This window comes from Megachile rotundata, chromosome 5 (assembly GCF_050947335.1).
Source record: "Megachile rotundata isolate GNS110a chromosome 5, iyMegRotu1, whole genome shotgun sequence".
NCBI lineage: Eukaryota > Metazoa > Arthropoda > Insecta > Hymenoptera > Megachilidae > Megachile > Megachile rotundata.
Window position 1 is genome coordinate 4430522 of NC_134987.1, and position 13689 is coordinate 4444210.

The following is a 13689-nucleotide window of genomic DNA, read 5'->3' on the forward strand; positions in this document are numbered from 1 at the left end:
TCCAAACAATTTGCGGGCTCATGTTACTACTATGAATTTCTTTTCTAGAAAAAGGTTTCTAGCAATCCTCATCTAGAAAAAATGAAAATGTAAAGAAATGCAATCGTCGTTTAAATGAATTATCTCATGTAATATTATACAAACATAAATAAGTTATAATTAATAAAGATTATATAGTTACTCTTTATATCTGTAGTTATTCCTTGCATGTTTTGGGTAGATACATTATTTTCAGCCAATATTATGCCACTGTAATCTGAAACACAATATAGATAAAAATGGTGACATTAAATAGAAAAGACATAAATGATGAATTTAAAAGAAAATAAGCATAGTACATGTACCATCTGTATTAAAAAGGGATGTAGTTTGTGTTTCTTGGTTTTTGTAGGACTTGTTAACAGATGCAGTGAATTTCTCTTCTGAAAAAAACAGAAGGTAAACAAAAAAAAGAATAATGAAGAATATACATATTATTTTTTTTGCAAAGGAAATACCTGCAAAGAATGTTATTTCTGAAAGAAGTTCATTATGTTCGTCACTGGACACAGTGCATATATTTTCTAAAAAGTAAAAGTACACAAAAATAAGAATAGCGAAGAAAATATATTTGCAGTCTGACGCAGAAAGTGTAAGTGTTATATTTTTGCAATAATGAATTAAAACTGGTATTGAATTTGTGAAGAATTATATATCCTATATAAAAAGTGACAATTTCAAAGTCTATCTAGGAATGATTGTAACGGTATTTGTATATGCAAATATCAAAATTTGTCATAAACTAAATTTGTTTAATAAACCTACTTTTTTGGAAGAAAAAAGAAAGCAACAAACAAATAGCATAACTTTTAGTTCTCTCCTTATGCATTAAAAAAATTTTAAAAAGCAGAAACTTCTGTATCAGAACTTATACTTCTTTCACCAGAACAAAGATATATTGTTTGCATTGAAAAGAAAATACCTGTAAAGAATGTTTTTGAAACAGGTTCATTGCATTCACCATTTTTGTTAGAGTCTGTAAAGTAACATGTAAACTGTAGTAAATTTTTTTCAGAATAAAGTACAGTGTTACATACCATTTCATAGCAGTTACTTAACACTAGAGCTATCAACGTTTTATGTACATTTACTTCCAAGTTGAAAATGAAGTAGAAAAGTAGGTAAATAAAGAATGAAACATATACCAGCATATGTAGTAGATATTCGTTCCGATAAAAATTAACACACATTTTGGTAAAAACATTTTAATAAATTTTGTGATATAATTAAAGAACTGTTAAACCAGTCATTTTGATTGGTTAAATAGTTCTGGTGTTAACGAATGAACGCATGAATATAATTTATATGAATTCAACGCATACCTGTTAACATTAAATTACTTTCATATTGTTCTTGTTTATGGTCTTTGCTAAATAAATGTAAAAATTGATCTAATGGCAGTGTTCCAGACATTAAATTATCTTGTGCTGTTCTTATTTTATTATTCTTTGCCATATTTGTGCGTCTTCGTATACTCCTTATTTTTTCATTATTCAATAATCTTTTATAATTTGTTTTTTGATCTGCAATTAGTTTTGTTAAATTATCTGTAATCAAAAATAAAGAACCACATAAAGTTCATGCAGTTAAAATGATTAGAAATAGACATAGACATACATTTGTTTACAATATAGAATCTAGCGAGTTTCCAGATCCATCATTACAATAGAACCATTGCTATATATTTTAAATATACTTATGCGTTTTAGGTGATGCTCCAACTTCCATTGACAAAACCAGCAGTATTTGCACAAAGGCTTTACAGAAATTACGTATAAGTGAAGATAATACGATAGAAGGTATAATACGATAAAACATTTTCAGACAATGTTTAAATTTTTTGATACTAATTTATTAATTAAAATTGTTTTTTAGTTTTTAGTTTTTAGAATTTAATGGAAGGTATATTTTTTAACTTATTTTTACTATACTATATACCACACAATATCATTTTATTTTGTTGTCTATTAATTTAAAATTAAATTTCACAAATGTACATTATAATAAGTATATTTTGCAGCTGTTTAATTTCGATTTATTCTTTTTGTATGTTATTAATTAGGAGAAAAGTCTGTACAAAAGATTTGCTGCTGTCTATTGCATTCATTGTATAATAATATCCTCATGATAATTATCTCTCTAGTTAACAAATTAACTTTGAATTCCAATAAGATCATAAATATACAGGGTGTCCTGGAATTAGTGTGGGTCCCGAAAAGGGATGGTAGGTGGGGCGATTCTGAACAACATTTTCCTTTACCAAAATACAGTAAAGATGGACTGGATAACTGCAACGTTACTATCCCCACCACTTAGGGGGTTCCCCCTTGAATTTTGACACTTGACGAGCGAGCAGCGTATGTAATGTAATCCGAACCGGCGTATCGATGTGACAACAGTAATGCAATAGTAAAACTTTTTTATTTTTTGGTTTTCCTAAATATTACTTTTACCAATGTAATTATGAGATTCTCCTGATCAAAATGAGACCAAACACGGCATAATTTGAACAACATTTGTTTATGTAGTAATATTGTTTGTTTTTTCGAATGTATTGAGGTGCGATTTTGTATGGAACCAAAAGACCATTACTCGTCAGACTTTTCTAAAAATTTAATTTTTAATAGCCCCTCACGTTAGCTCTCTGTCCTTTCCTACGTTTAGTGGTCGACGCGAGCCAAATGTAAACAACGAATCGACACCTCGACTCGATAACTGCAACACTTGTTCCCGATTTTGTTGCAGTTATCGAGTCGAGGTGTCGATTCTTAACTTTCAAATAGCCTCTCTCGTTCGCTCTCTGTCCTTTCCTACGTTTAGCGGTCGACGCGAGCCAAATGTAAATAAAGAATCGACACCTCGACTCGATAACTGCAACGCCTGGGTCCCGATTTTGTTGCAACGCCTGGGTCCCGATTTTGTTGCAGTTATCGAGTCCAGGTGTCGATTCTTTGTTTACATTTGTGTAACGTCCCTGGTACTAGAACCTGGTATTTTACAGCGCTTATGAAGCAAAGAGCGGCGTTTGCCTATTAAGCGACTCGTTTTTACTATAACTAATTCTAAAAGAATGCGGGATCGTGGTGGCGTGTGGTTAAAGAGTGAAATCTACAGGTTAATACCTTTCATTAATTAGGTTTATTCAAATAATGATGAGAAAAAGAGTTATAATTAAAAATTACTTTAGTAAATATAAAAATGTATATGTGACTGAATTCTATAAGCAAATTGGAGTATAATAGACTTGTTGTTGACGCAAATCGCAGAACGGTAGCTAACTACTTCAATTACGTGGTTTTATAATGATATACGCAACGCAAAAATATAACGCAATTTAATAATGGATCTAGATCCTAACAAAACTGACAGAACAATATTTGGTTAATTACAAAAACTCTAAAATTTGTATTAAACGTGGAACAGTTACTCTTTGTTTGACTTTAAACTAATTAGTTCATGGCCCTTTTTGTCAGAGCACAAATCGACACCCAAAACCTGATCGCTTAATTGGGGAGCCTGCGTTAGCTGGCTACTAGAACTACCCAACGATGCAAGAATCAAGTGACCGACGTGTGACCAACAGGGTAGCAAATAAAAATGACTGAACTTTAATTATTTATTGAAATTACTGAAACGTCACCCAAAAGACACGGGCTTCAGAGACCAAGCCGCTCAATGATGAGGAGCCTGCGTTAGCTGGCTACTAAACTACCCAGAGCGAACTCCGAGAATCTGACGGCGAATTAGTAATTCAGGAAAATAAGAAATATGTATGAGTGACTGGCGAGCTCTCGTTGATGTCTTAGTTTCTTCTGGGGCTGAGCATAGTACTCTCCTTACGGAGTTTCAGATACAAGACCGTTTGAACGGGGAGCCTGCGTTAGCTGGCTACTAGAACTACCCAACGATCGAGTATCCAAATGGCTGATACCCGCTGTCCAGTCAAAACTAAGAATCTTGTAGGCTCTTACCAGTTAAAACTGCTCCAGTTAGTTGCTTCCCAAGAGGTCCGGCACGTAGTACTTCCAAGATTGTTCTGCGCCCGCAGCCGCTGCTGCACGCCCTTTTATACCCAGAGATTCATGGGTTTTTCCCGCTCAAAAAGTAGTTATTCTTTTATTACGCTTTATTTAGTAGTAAATATATATTAGTTCGATTAATAAAAATACGCTTTGATTTATTATTAATTAGTTTTTCACAAGTTTTCCCGTGAAATCGTATTTTTAATAATTTTTAGATACGCAAATTATAAGTGTTTTAATAGAAGAAATAATTAATCGCAACCAATACATAAAATAATAGCTAAAAATATAACGCAATTTATAATGAATGAATAATTAATATACATTGTGACGGATCGGTGGGGGAAAGCCCGAAGGGGGTTCCCTGGAGTGGGGGCAGTTAGGGAAAACGGCCCTCCACGCACCGATGCTCACACCCACGGCCGATTTATTTAACTGGGCGCCAGTGCTAATGCACTCGTCCGTAGTAATCGCCCTTCCGGCTGCTCTGTCGGGAGCGGGAATCAGAGGGGGTCAGAAAAAAAACTAGTAAAAGACCCGCGAGTTCGTATCCAATAGAAAGTGCTTTTATTCGGGCCTCCAAGTAGGCCACGGAAGCAAAACAGAAAAAATGAATTCGCGTGGGCCCCACGCGTTACAAGCAACGGTCGAGGAAAAGGGGTCGACACGCCAGTTGCGAGGGAGGCTTTCGCGGCGCGGGGGCTCACGGTACGCGCGAGTACAAAGATCGAAAAATACAAAGAGAACGCTGTGGTATTCGCCCGCGAAGGAACACGCCCTCTTAGGGGTCGTGGACAATAAGGGGGCGTTGGTCCTAAATACCAAAATACAGCGTACAAAAAAAACTAAATGAGAGGGGACAGTGTCGCGTAGACTGTCCGCGGCCTCTAGGGTCCTCGTCACTGGGGCCAGGGGTCCTATCGCCCTCGCCCACGCGCAAATAAATATAGAAAAGAAGGTTAAGGAGATGACTCCTACCTTTTTGCGCTGGTGTACCCCAAAAATTCCACACAGGGGCGGCGGCGACACACACTCCACGCAGGCGCACAATACACAGTAGAAAAAAAACACAAGGTAGAAAAAACGGAACGCACTACAAATTAACAGAAATTAAAAACGAGACGGCAAAGAAAAGATTCGGAACTGCGGCTTAAGCGGGGATTTTTGCGGGGGAAAAAAAAACCGCCTTCCCGTCACGGCAGCTCGCTGGCTTCTCCCTTCCATCCTCTTCTTCCCTGGTTCGCGGTATTCCCCCACCCCGAGGATTTCGGCGTCGAGGATGGGCCATTCCACTGCGACGTCTGGTGGCCAGGTCCTGGGGCCCTCTCGAGGTGGCAGTCGGGGGTGGCTCGTCCCCAGGCCTGGCGTTTCCCGGTGGTGGGCTGCCGGTCGCCCCCGCGGAGGGTGACGGGGTGGCACCGCGACCGGACAGCCGGGGTCTTCTTTGGTGGGCCCATCCCGCGCCTCCGTCACTCAGGGAGAGGTTCCTCCGCGACCAGGGACAACGGTGGCTCCGGTGGTGGTTGGAGGCAGCAAAGGGGGGGGGGGGGAAAGAAAAGCGTGGCTTCCGAAATAAATAGAAAATAAAAAAAACACACGAAAAAGAAAAGAAAAACACACACACACGCTCACTCATACTTGCCCCAGCGGCGAGGTGGTCCGCTTGGGCGGAGGAGTGGGGCTGGCAATTCGGGAGGATCATCGTAACGAGGCATAACCCAAAAAAAAAACGAGGCAATCAACCCAATGAAAATATGCCTCGTTACAGACCTGTCAGATCCTTGTTTAACCTAAAATTGTGCTTTCTTTCCTTATTTAACGACTAATTTACTCTAACAAACCCCTTTCTTTGTATAATTTCAGCTTTAGAGTCACTTGTAGCTGTTATGAGTATTCTAGCAGGCACAACTGTAGAGCTTCCAAGAAAAAACTCAATAAACAATGGTTTGAGCGACCAAGGTATAATGTAAATACGTGGTATAGTATATAGTGAAAAATACACTCTGTTATGGGAATATTTAAATATACAATATGTGTAATTGTATATAATATAATTTAAAATTATAACAATGTGTAATATGTAGTATGTGAAAAATAGTATAATGTAATATAAATATAATATATGAAAGTAACTTTGAATTGCAATAAGATCATAATACCCAAATACTTGTATTATAAGAACAATTCCTTCAACCTAATATAATTCTATAGAATATGAAACAATGAAAAACCATTTATTAAGCTACAAATACTTCTAGTGGAAGAATTTATATTTTCAACGAGTATTATGACATGTTATATAGCCTACAGTATTCCTCGATAAACGGATTATCTACAGAAAAATATTTTTTCACATCCGACTGAAAATTAACTCGTTTAAACAAACTTCTCTGCTTTATTATATTAGTATAGATTAATTGTATGTTATTGTTTATCGTAAATCTGTATATTAAGTACGTGATATAATAAATAGATAAGTGGGAAGGTAGGCAATATGTTATTTTTTTTTTTTTTTTCTTTCGAGTTTTAAGTCGCATTAACTGCTCAGGTCATGAGCGACTTGATACGAATGTATCCAATTTTATATCTAATTTTCTATTGGGTTTCTTAATGAGGTCTTTATATAGTGAGATCTTGTTGGTATGCTCGTATTGTCAAAGGACTTACAGTTTGTTGTATATTTTAAGCTGTTTTAGGAATTCAATTAAATTTCTAGTATTTTCACTTGTGCCTATTATGTCTTTTATATTGTTTTGGATTTTAAATTTTTTCCTTATTACATCGTAATGCTGGCAATCAAATATAATGTGCTTTATGGTGAGATTAACATTACATATCAAACACTTGGGCGGACTGTCTTTTAGAAAGAGATAAGAATGAGTGAGTCTTGTGTGACCTATTAATATTCTGTTGACAATAACTTGTTCTTGTCTGCTCAGGTTCTTAATATCAGGCTTGTAGTTTCCCTCTTTTCCTGGTGGAAGCTTCGTTGAGATCAGGTTTCCTAGTTTTTGGTTCCATTGGTCTCTTAGTCTTTTGTTAACTTCTGTTCTGAAGTCCTGGAGTGGGGTTTTCTCATATTCTTCCATGATTTCACGATGGGACGCTGTTTTGGCTGCTAAGTCCGCTTTATCGTTTCCCTCAATTCCCACATGTGAAGGAACCCATATAAACAAAGTTTCTTTGCCCTCTTTAAGAGATTGTGAGTACAAATTTTGGATATTTTGAATTAATTCATCAGATGTATCTGGGTTTTGAATTTTCTGCAGAGAGCTTTTAGAATCTAAAAGAATAGCGAATTTTTTGTGAGTTGAGCGTTGGATAAGCATAAGGGCTTCTTTAATAGCAATAGCTTCACATGTGAAAATTGACATCATTTTTGGGAGTTTTAAGCATATTTCGGATTCTGTTGTAACTACAGCGCAGCCGTTTCCTTCTTTGGATTTGGATCCATCCGTGAATATAAGTTCATAGTTCGAAAGTGTAAACTTCATTTCCTCGAACAGGGCCCTGACAACTGAAGCAGGAGTTTCTTCTTTTCTGTTAAAAGCTAGGTCGAAATTAACCATTGGAATGTCAATGATCCATGGAGGATCCGATGAATATTTGATTTTTCCCAACCTAGTTGTATCTAATTCAAAACAAATTTCTTCAAAAATGTTCTGGATTCTTATGTAAAACGGTTTGGGTAGATTTACTTTTTTCTCGTAAACATTTTTATATCTTGAAGTGAAAACATTTTGGTGTACCGCATTCTTTAGGGAATCCCCAATACGTAGTGCATAATTAACTGAAAGGAATTTTCGCCTCTCTTGTAGGTGAGGTTCATTTGTTATGGCTAGTAAGCTGTTTATTGGACTGGTACGGAAGGCTCCTGTTGCCATTCGGAGTGCAGAATTGTGAATTGTGTTTAGAGTTTTTAGATCTGATTTCTTTGCCGAGTTATATATGATACTACCATAATCAATTTTGGATCTAATTACAGCTTTATAGGTAATCATTAAGATTTCTTGGCTTGCCCCCCAAACGGTTGATGACAGTGCCTTTATTAAATTTAGACGAGTTTTACAGTCATCTATTAGACCTTTAATATGTTGCTTCCATGTAAGTTTTCTATCGAATACCAAACCTAGGATTTTCAGGGTTTCCACAGAATTGATGTTACTATTATTTAAGGAGATCTTAGGGTTGTGTATTTGTTGTTTGTGTCTTGCAAACGAGATACATTTCGTTTTCCGAGTCGAGAATTTGAAACCTGTTTTTTCTGCCCATGCTTGGAGGGCGTTTATTGTCTCCTGAAGGAGTTTTTCTGTAGTTTCCTTTTCTTTCCCTCCGCAAAAGATATTTAAGTCGTCAGCAAATAGGGCACATTTGACAGGTGAGTTTACAACTTTAGGTGCTTCATTAATTGCAATAAGAAATAGCGTTACACTTAGTACCGACCCCTGTGGCACACCATTTTGAATCTCAAAGCTCTCAGATAGCATCCCATTAGCTCTTACTCTTATTCTTCTTTTCTTTAGAAAATTATAAATAAATGCCAACATTCTACCTGTAATATGATGTTTAAGGAGAATATTAATGACTCTGGGCCGCCATACCATATCGTATGCCTTTTCGATGTCAAGGGATACCACTGTTAAATGTTGATTGGTTGCAAATGAGTCACATATTGCTGTTTCAAGATTAATAAGATGATCTACTGCAGATCTAAATTTTCTGAAACCGCTTTGTTCCTGGGAAAAGAAGTCAATGTTTTCTAATTGCCACCTAAGTCTTCTGTTAATCACTTTTTCTAAAAGTTTACACATCGTGCATGTTAAGGAAATCGGTCGGTAGTTACTAGCTATTGTCATGTCCTGATTTGGTTTTGGCACCGGCACAACTATTGCTTCTCTCCATTTTTCAGGAAAACCATGTTTGTCCAAATAAAATTAAATAGATCGGTGATATATGATAAGGTTTTATCCGACAGTTGTTTTAAGAACTCATTGGGAATTAAGTCTGGACCTGGACTAGAATTCTTACATCTCTTAAGTATACATTTAATTTCTTCAAGTTTAATGATTGAATTAAAAGGCTGTTCCGAATTTACAAAAATTTTTTCTTCTCCTATTTCTTGGTAATTTCCGATATTCTGAAGAAATTTTTCGTCATAATTGGCGTTACTGGAATTTTTAGAAAAGGAGCTAGCTAGTTCATTGGCAATATCTTGGGGGTGATGGAAAATTTGGTTTGCGTGGTTTAGGAGTGTAGATATGGAATAGATACGTGCTGTTCCTCTAATTTTCCTGATTTTGTCCCAACAGTTACTATAAGAGGTATTGTTGTTTGTGGAGCTTATGTAGTCCATCCAGGATTTTTTTTTACTTTCCTTGACAGTTCTTCGGGCTATAGCTCGTAACTTTTTGTATTGAATTTTATTTTCTATAGATGGATGCCTCTTGAAGACATTGAAGGCGTGATTGGCTTCTTTTATAGCCTTGTTGCATCATTCGTTCCACCACGGAACCGTACGTTTTCTAGTTTTATTATTAAATAGGGGTATAGTTTTATTTGCTACTTCATGAATTATGTTGGTGAAATTTTCAACTATTGAGTTGATATTTTCCTTATTATTACTGTTGACCGGAGGAAGGTTATCTACACGTTGATCCATAAGTGCTCGAAAAAGACCCCAATTTGCTTTTTTTGTATTCCATCCGGGTGTCAGATAGGGAACATGTTCTTGAGGTGTTGCTCCAGATAATGTTATTGGAAAATGATCACTATCATGAGGATTTGAGGCTACATCCCAATCGAAGTAGTGTGCTATTCTTGTGGAGCAGATGGACAGATCAATTGCACTTAACGTACCGTTGGATATATTTATATGGGTGGGAGATGTAGAGTTGAGTAAGAAAAGATCTGGATCATCCAAAAGCGATTTGATTATTTCCCCTCTAGGGTCGTTTTTGTTGGATCCCCACAGTGTACTGTGGCTGCTGAAGTCTCCCAGCAGGATAAAAGGTTTGGGGAGTTTATTTATTAAGTTTGATAATTCAGAGATTGAAAAGTCGTAGCTATTGGGTATGTAGATGTTGCATATGCAAATTTCCATAGATAGAGACAATACTGAGGTAGCTACCACTTCTAAGTTTGTGTTAAGAGAGATTTCTTTACAGGGAATATTATTTTTAATATATGTGGCAACCCCACCACTTGCGTGACAGGAGTGAGTTCTATTCGTGAAAATTGGTGAATAGTTTTTTATGTTGGCAGCATATGTTTCCTTGAAATTTGTTTCCTGAAGGCAGACAATATCGGGATCAGTGTTGTTTATAAGGATCTGTAGTCTTTCCTTATGTGTGTTGTATCCGTTAATGTTCCACTGGAGAATTTTCATAGGTGGTTATTCTTTAATTTGAATGAGGAAATAGAGGTTTGGGAATATCTTATGTTGAAGTTTTATTAGAGTATGTTGAGGGTTCTTTTTTCTTTGTAGCGATGTAATCGTCAAACTTTTTTGTCATTCGGGTACATCTATTTTTAATTTTGCGATCAGTAAGAAGTGGATACATTTGCTTAATCATATCACTGAGAGCTTGGATGTCTGTAGTATATGATAATGCTAATTCTGTTACATTTGGGTTTCCCTTGGCGATTTTCCATGAGGCTCTTAAATTGGTTATAATTTATGATGTAATTGCTAGGGTTACCTTCGAGTAGTTCCTTTAGAGGAGCTATCATTTCTTCAACGGTTACTGCGTCCAGTTCTCCAATTTTTCTCACTTTCGTCTTCTTTTTACTCAGTTGTCTCGCTGATGGTAACAACGAATTCATTTCATCTGTGGAGTCTTCACCATCCATTAAGGACGAATCTGTAGCCTCTTCTTCCGGAGCTGTTTTCTGCGTGCTTTGGGAGCTTGTTTCAGATAGTGGTCTTTCTGCACTATTTTGTCTTAACATCGTTTCCCTTGGTGGGTCACTATTTAAAATTTGTGATAGTCGCGTCATTTCAGCTCTCGTGTTGAGATCCGAAAATTGTTTATGGGATGTGGTCCCTTGGATTGGTGATGAAAGGGTTGAGGTATCCATTGCAGTATTATTTTCTTTATTTGTTGAGTCTGGGCAGTCTTTTGCTAAGTGGCCTTCTTTTTTACATAGGTAGCAATTAATATTGTCTCCTGATAAGTAGATCCAATAACTGGTGTCTTCATAAAAGATGTTCAACGATGGTGGTAACTTGTCAACATCTTCCGGTTTTATAAATACTTGACGCCGGAAGCTAAGTATATGTGAGAATCCAGGTTCAGATAACCCAGCTCTAAGAAATGTTATTTGGGACATAGGTTTCACGTTTAATTTAATCAATTCTTTCTCAATAATCTCGTGCGGAATTACCGGACATACGTTAGACAGAATAATTCTTTTGTGACTGTTTATTAAAGGTCGTAGGCTGATTGTATTGTTTCCTATTATGATTTTTGAATAACTGCTTGTGATGTTCTCTACTATTTGTTTACTTGATAAGAATATACATATACGAGAGTTTGAAATTCTTGATACGAATCTAATATTTGCTGGATCTGTGATTTTCCCGATTGCATTAACATATTCCTTTAATGGGATGCCGTCGATAAAATCGAGCACTATTGCTTGGTTTTTCTGAGGAAATAAGGAACTTTGTGTCGCTGACGCATAACTTTGTTTTAAAGGCATGTTGGGATTGCTGTTGTGAAAGACTGTCAGTAGAGTATTTTGAGAGCTCCTGTAGTCAGGAGCTGCCATATGTAGGTTTTTGTGTATACCTACAGAATTTAGACACTTGTAACCGATTTCTTATTTATATTCACTCGCGACACACAACACGCGGCACGATGCTAAATACGTCTTGCCGGTTTGACGGTCGAAAGCAAACTGAATATGTTATTAATTTAATAAAACAAAATAAAAATGAAATGGTATGTTAATACGATAAATTTGTCGATATATCGCTGCCCTTGTCCTACTTTACCTATTGTTGATTAATTCTTTCTACTGCCGATTTAGGTGGAAAACCATAAATGGAGTTATCGACGTCATCGTCGTCATTAGGTGCATGCAATAAAAATGAATGGACAGAACAAAAGGTCATATTATTGTATATTGATACATTGTATTTAACAGCACTTTCATTTTATTTCATGGAATATGGAGGTTAGTTTTGATTGTTTTACCTTAATAAGTACTTTCAAGAAGCGATTCGCTGTAGCTTATACCTGTAGAAAATTTGATACAATTTTACCGACCTTATTTCTTTCATGAAATAAGCAATACATCCTTCCATTTATTCTTATTGGCGTGACTTTGGCCGTGTTGGACCATCAGAATGTACGAAAAGAGGAAACATGCTTGAGTTCACAGCTATAGTACTTATACGTGTAACGCGCAAAAGAAATTGCCAAATAATGATAAACCTGACCATCCTTTAACACTTGATTGAGGTTTTCGAATTTTTTGCGTGCACTTTCCGGGATTAAAAATAACCGAGCAAGTCGCGAAATTCGTCAAGAATTCGTTTGAAGTCCTGAGGAGTTGCCTTGCTGATCGCCTTGCTGTGAATTAACCGACGAAGATGGGCAGCCGACAGCATGCGCGGGTTACCGAATAGACGTTCGAGTGATTCAAACGCACCTGCATAACAGCCTTCCATAGTTGGCGTGGCCTCCACCACCCTTGCAGCTTCGCCTCGCCAACGCTCCCTTGAGGTATTGGAGCTTCTGAAGTTCCGACAGACGATCATTGTCGTGGATTAACGATCGAAACCGGTCGCGAAACGATTCCCATTCGAGCGTCTCTCCTAAGAAAGTCGGCAAAGTGATCGGCGGGAGTACCATTTCCGGGGATTTGTGTGCTGCAGCTGACGAGCCCGAAGATGCACTGGTCCCATTGGCTCGTTCTGCAGCGGCTATCAGATCGCTCAATTCTGAGTCGCGAAGCACGAATTGCGCCTCCACTTCGTCGTAAACCCCTTTCGCGGTGTATTCGGTCGCCTTGGATTCCGATAGACGCACAATTGCATCGTGATTGTTAGTAAACTTCTCCCAGTAAGAGTTGAGAAGGCGCTGTCGCGATTTCAAAACAGTGACAGTCAGGTTATCCTTCCCTAACTTGTCAGTGTTACGTTTGAAATTGTCGATGCGAGTAAACAAATCCGCTTGGCTTTGCAGCAACTCCGCCACAGCTGGAGCCATGGTAAACACACGCAAGGTAACGAAGAGTCAGAATAAAAAAGGTCAACACACGGAGGATCGAGCCCGTAACCGTTCAACCGACACTGCTCAAATGAGTTCAAATGTTCGCAAAACGTTCACACAAAAATGTAATTAAACCACACAAATAAACTATTAACAAAACTTACACTAATCGAGTTTGGTTTGTTTAAAGCGTTCCGTTACACCGGAGCAAGACCACTCACTTGCACTGCACTACACGTATCAAAACGGGTTGCGTGATATCAACGGATTTAACGGTCGCGAGTAGGACGACTCCGGAGGAAAATCGTCGGTGTTTAGATGGTCAGTTAATCGAAAATGCACCGGATATCGAGATCCGGCTCGAAGGACCAAAAAATGTCTTGGATTTCCCTTGACTTTTAGGGTATAAT

At 37.4% G+C, this 13689-nt stretch overlaps 1 protein-coding gene across 2 annotated transcripts in view; it reads left to right on the top strand.

The window, feature by feature from the left end:
- LOC143264509 (uncharacterized) overlaps positions 1 to 13442 on the top strand; it is a 169951-nt gene extending 156509 nt beyond the window's left edge. Inside the window, exon 5 of one of the 2 annotated variants that reach the window (XM_076531987.1) lies at positions 13253 to 13442. In XM_076531987.1, the coding sequence (XP_076388102.1) occupies positions 13253 to 13412 (160 nt within the window). In that variant the 3' untranslated portion in view covers positions 13413 to 13442. Of the gene's footprint in view, positions 1 to 5924; positions 6405 to 13252 lie in introns of those variants that run through there. The other variant, XM_076531988.1, reaches the window with a different exon arrangement.
- The last annotated feature ends 247 nt before the right edge of the window (positions 13443 to 13689 follow it).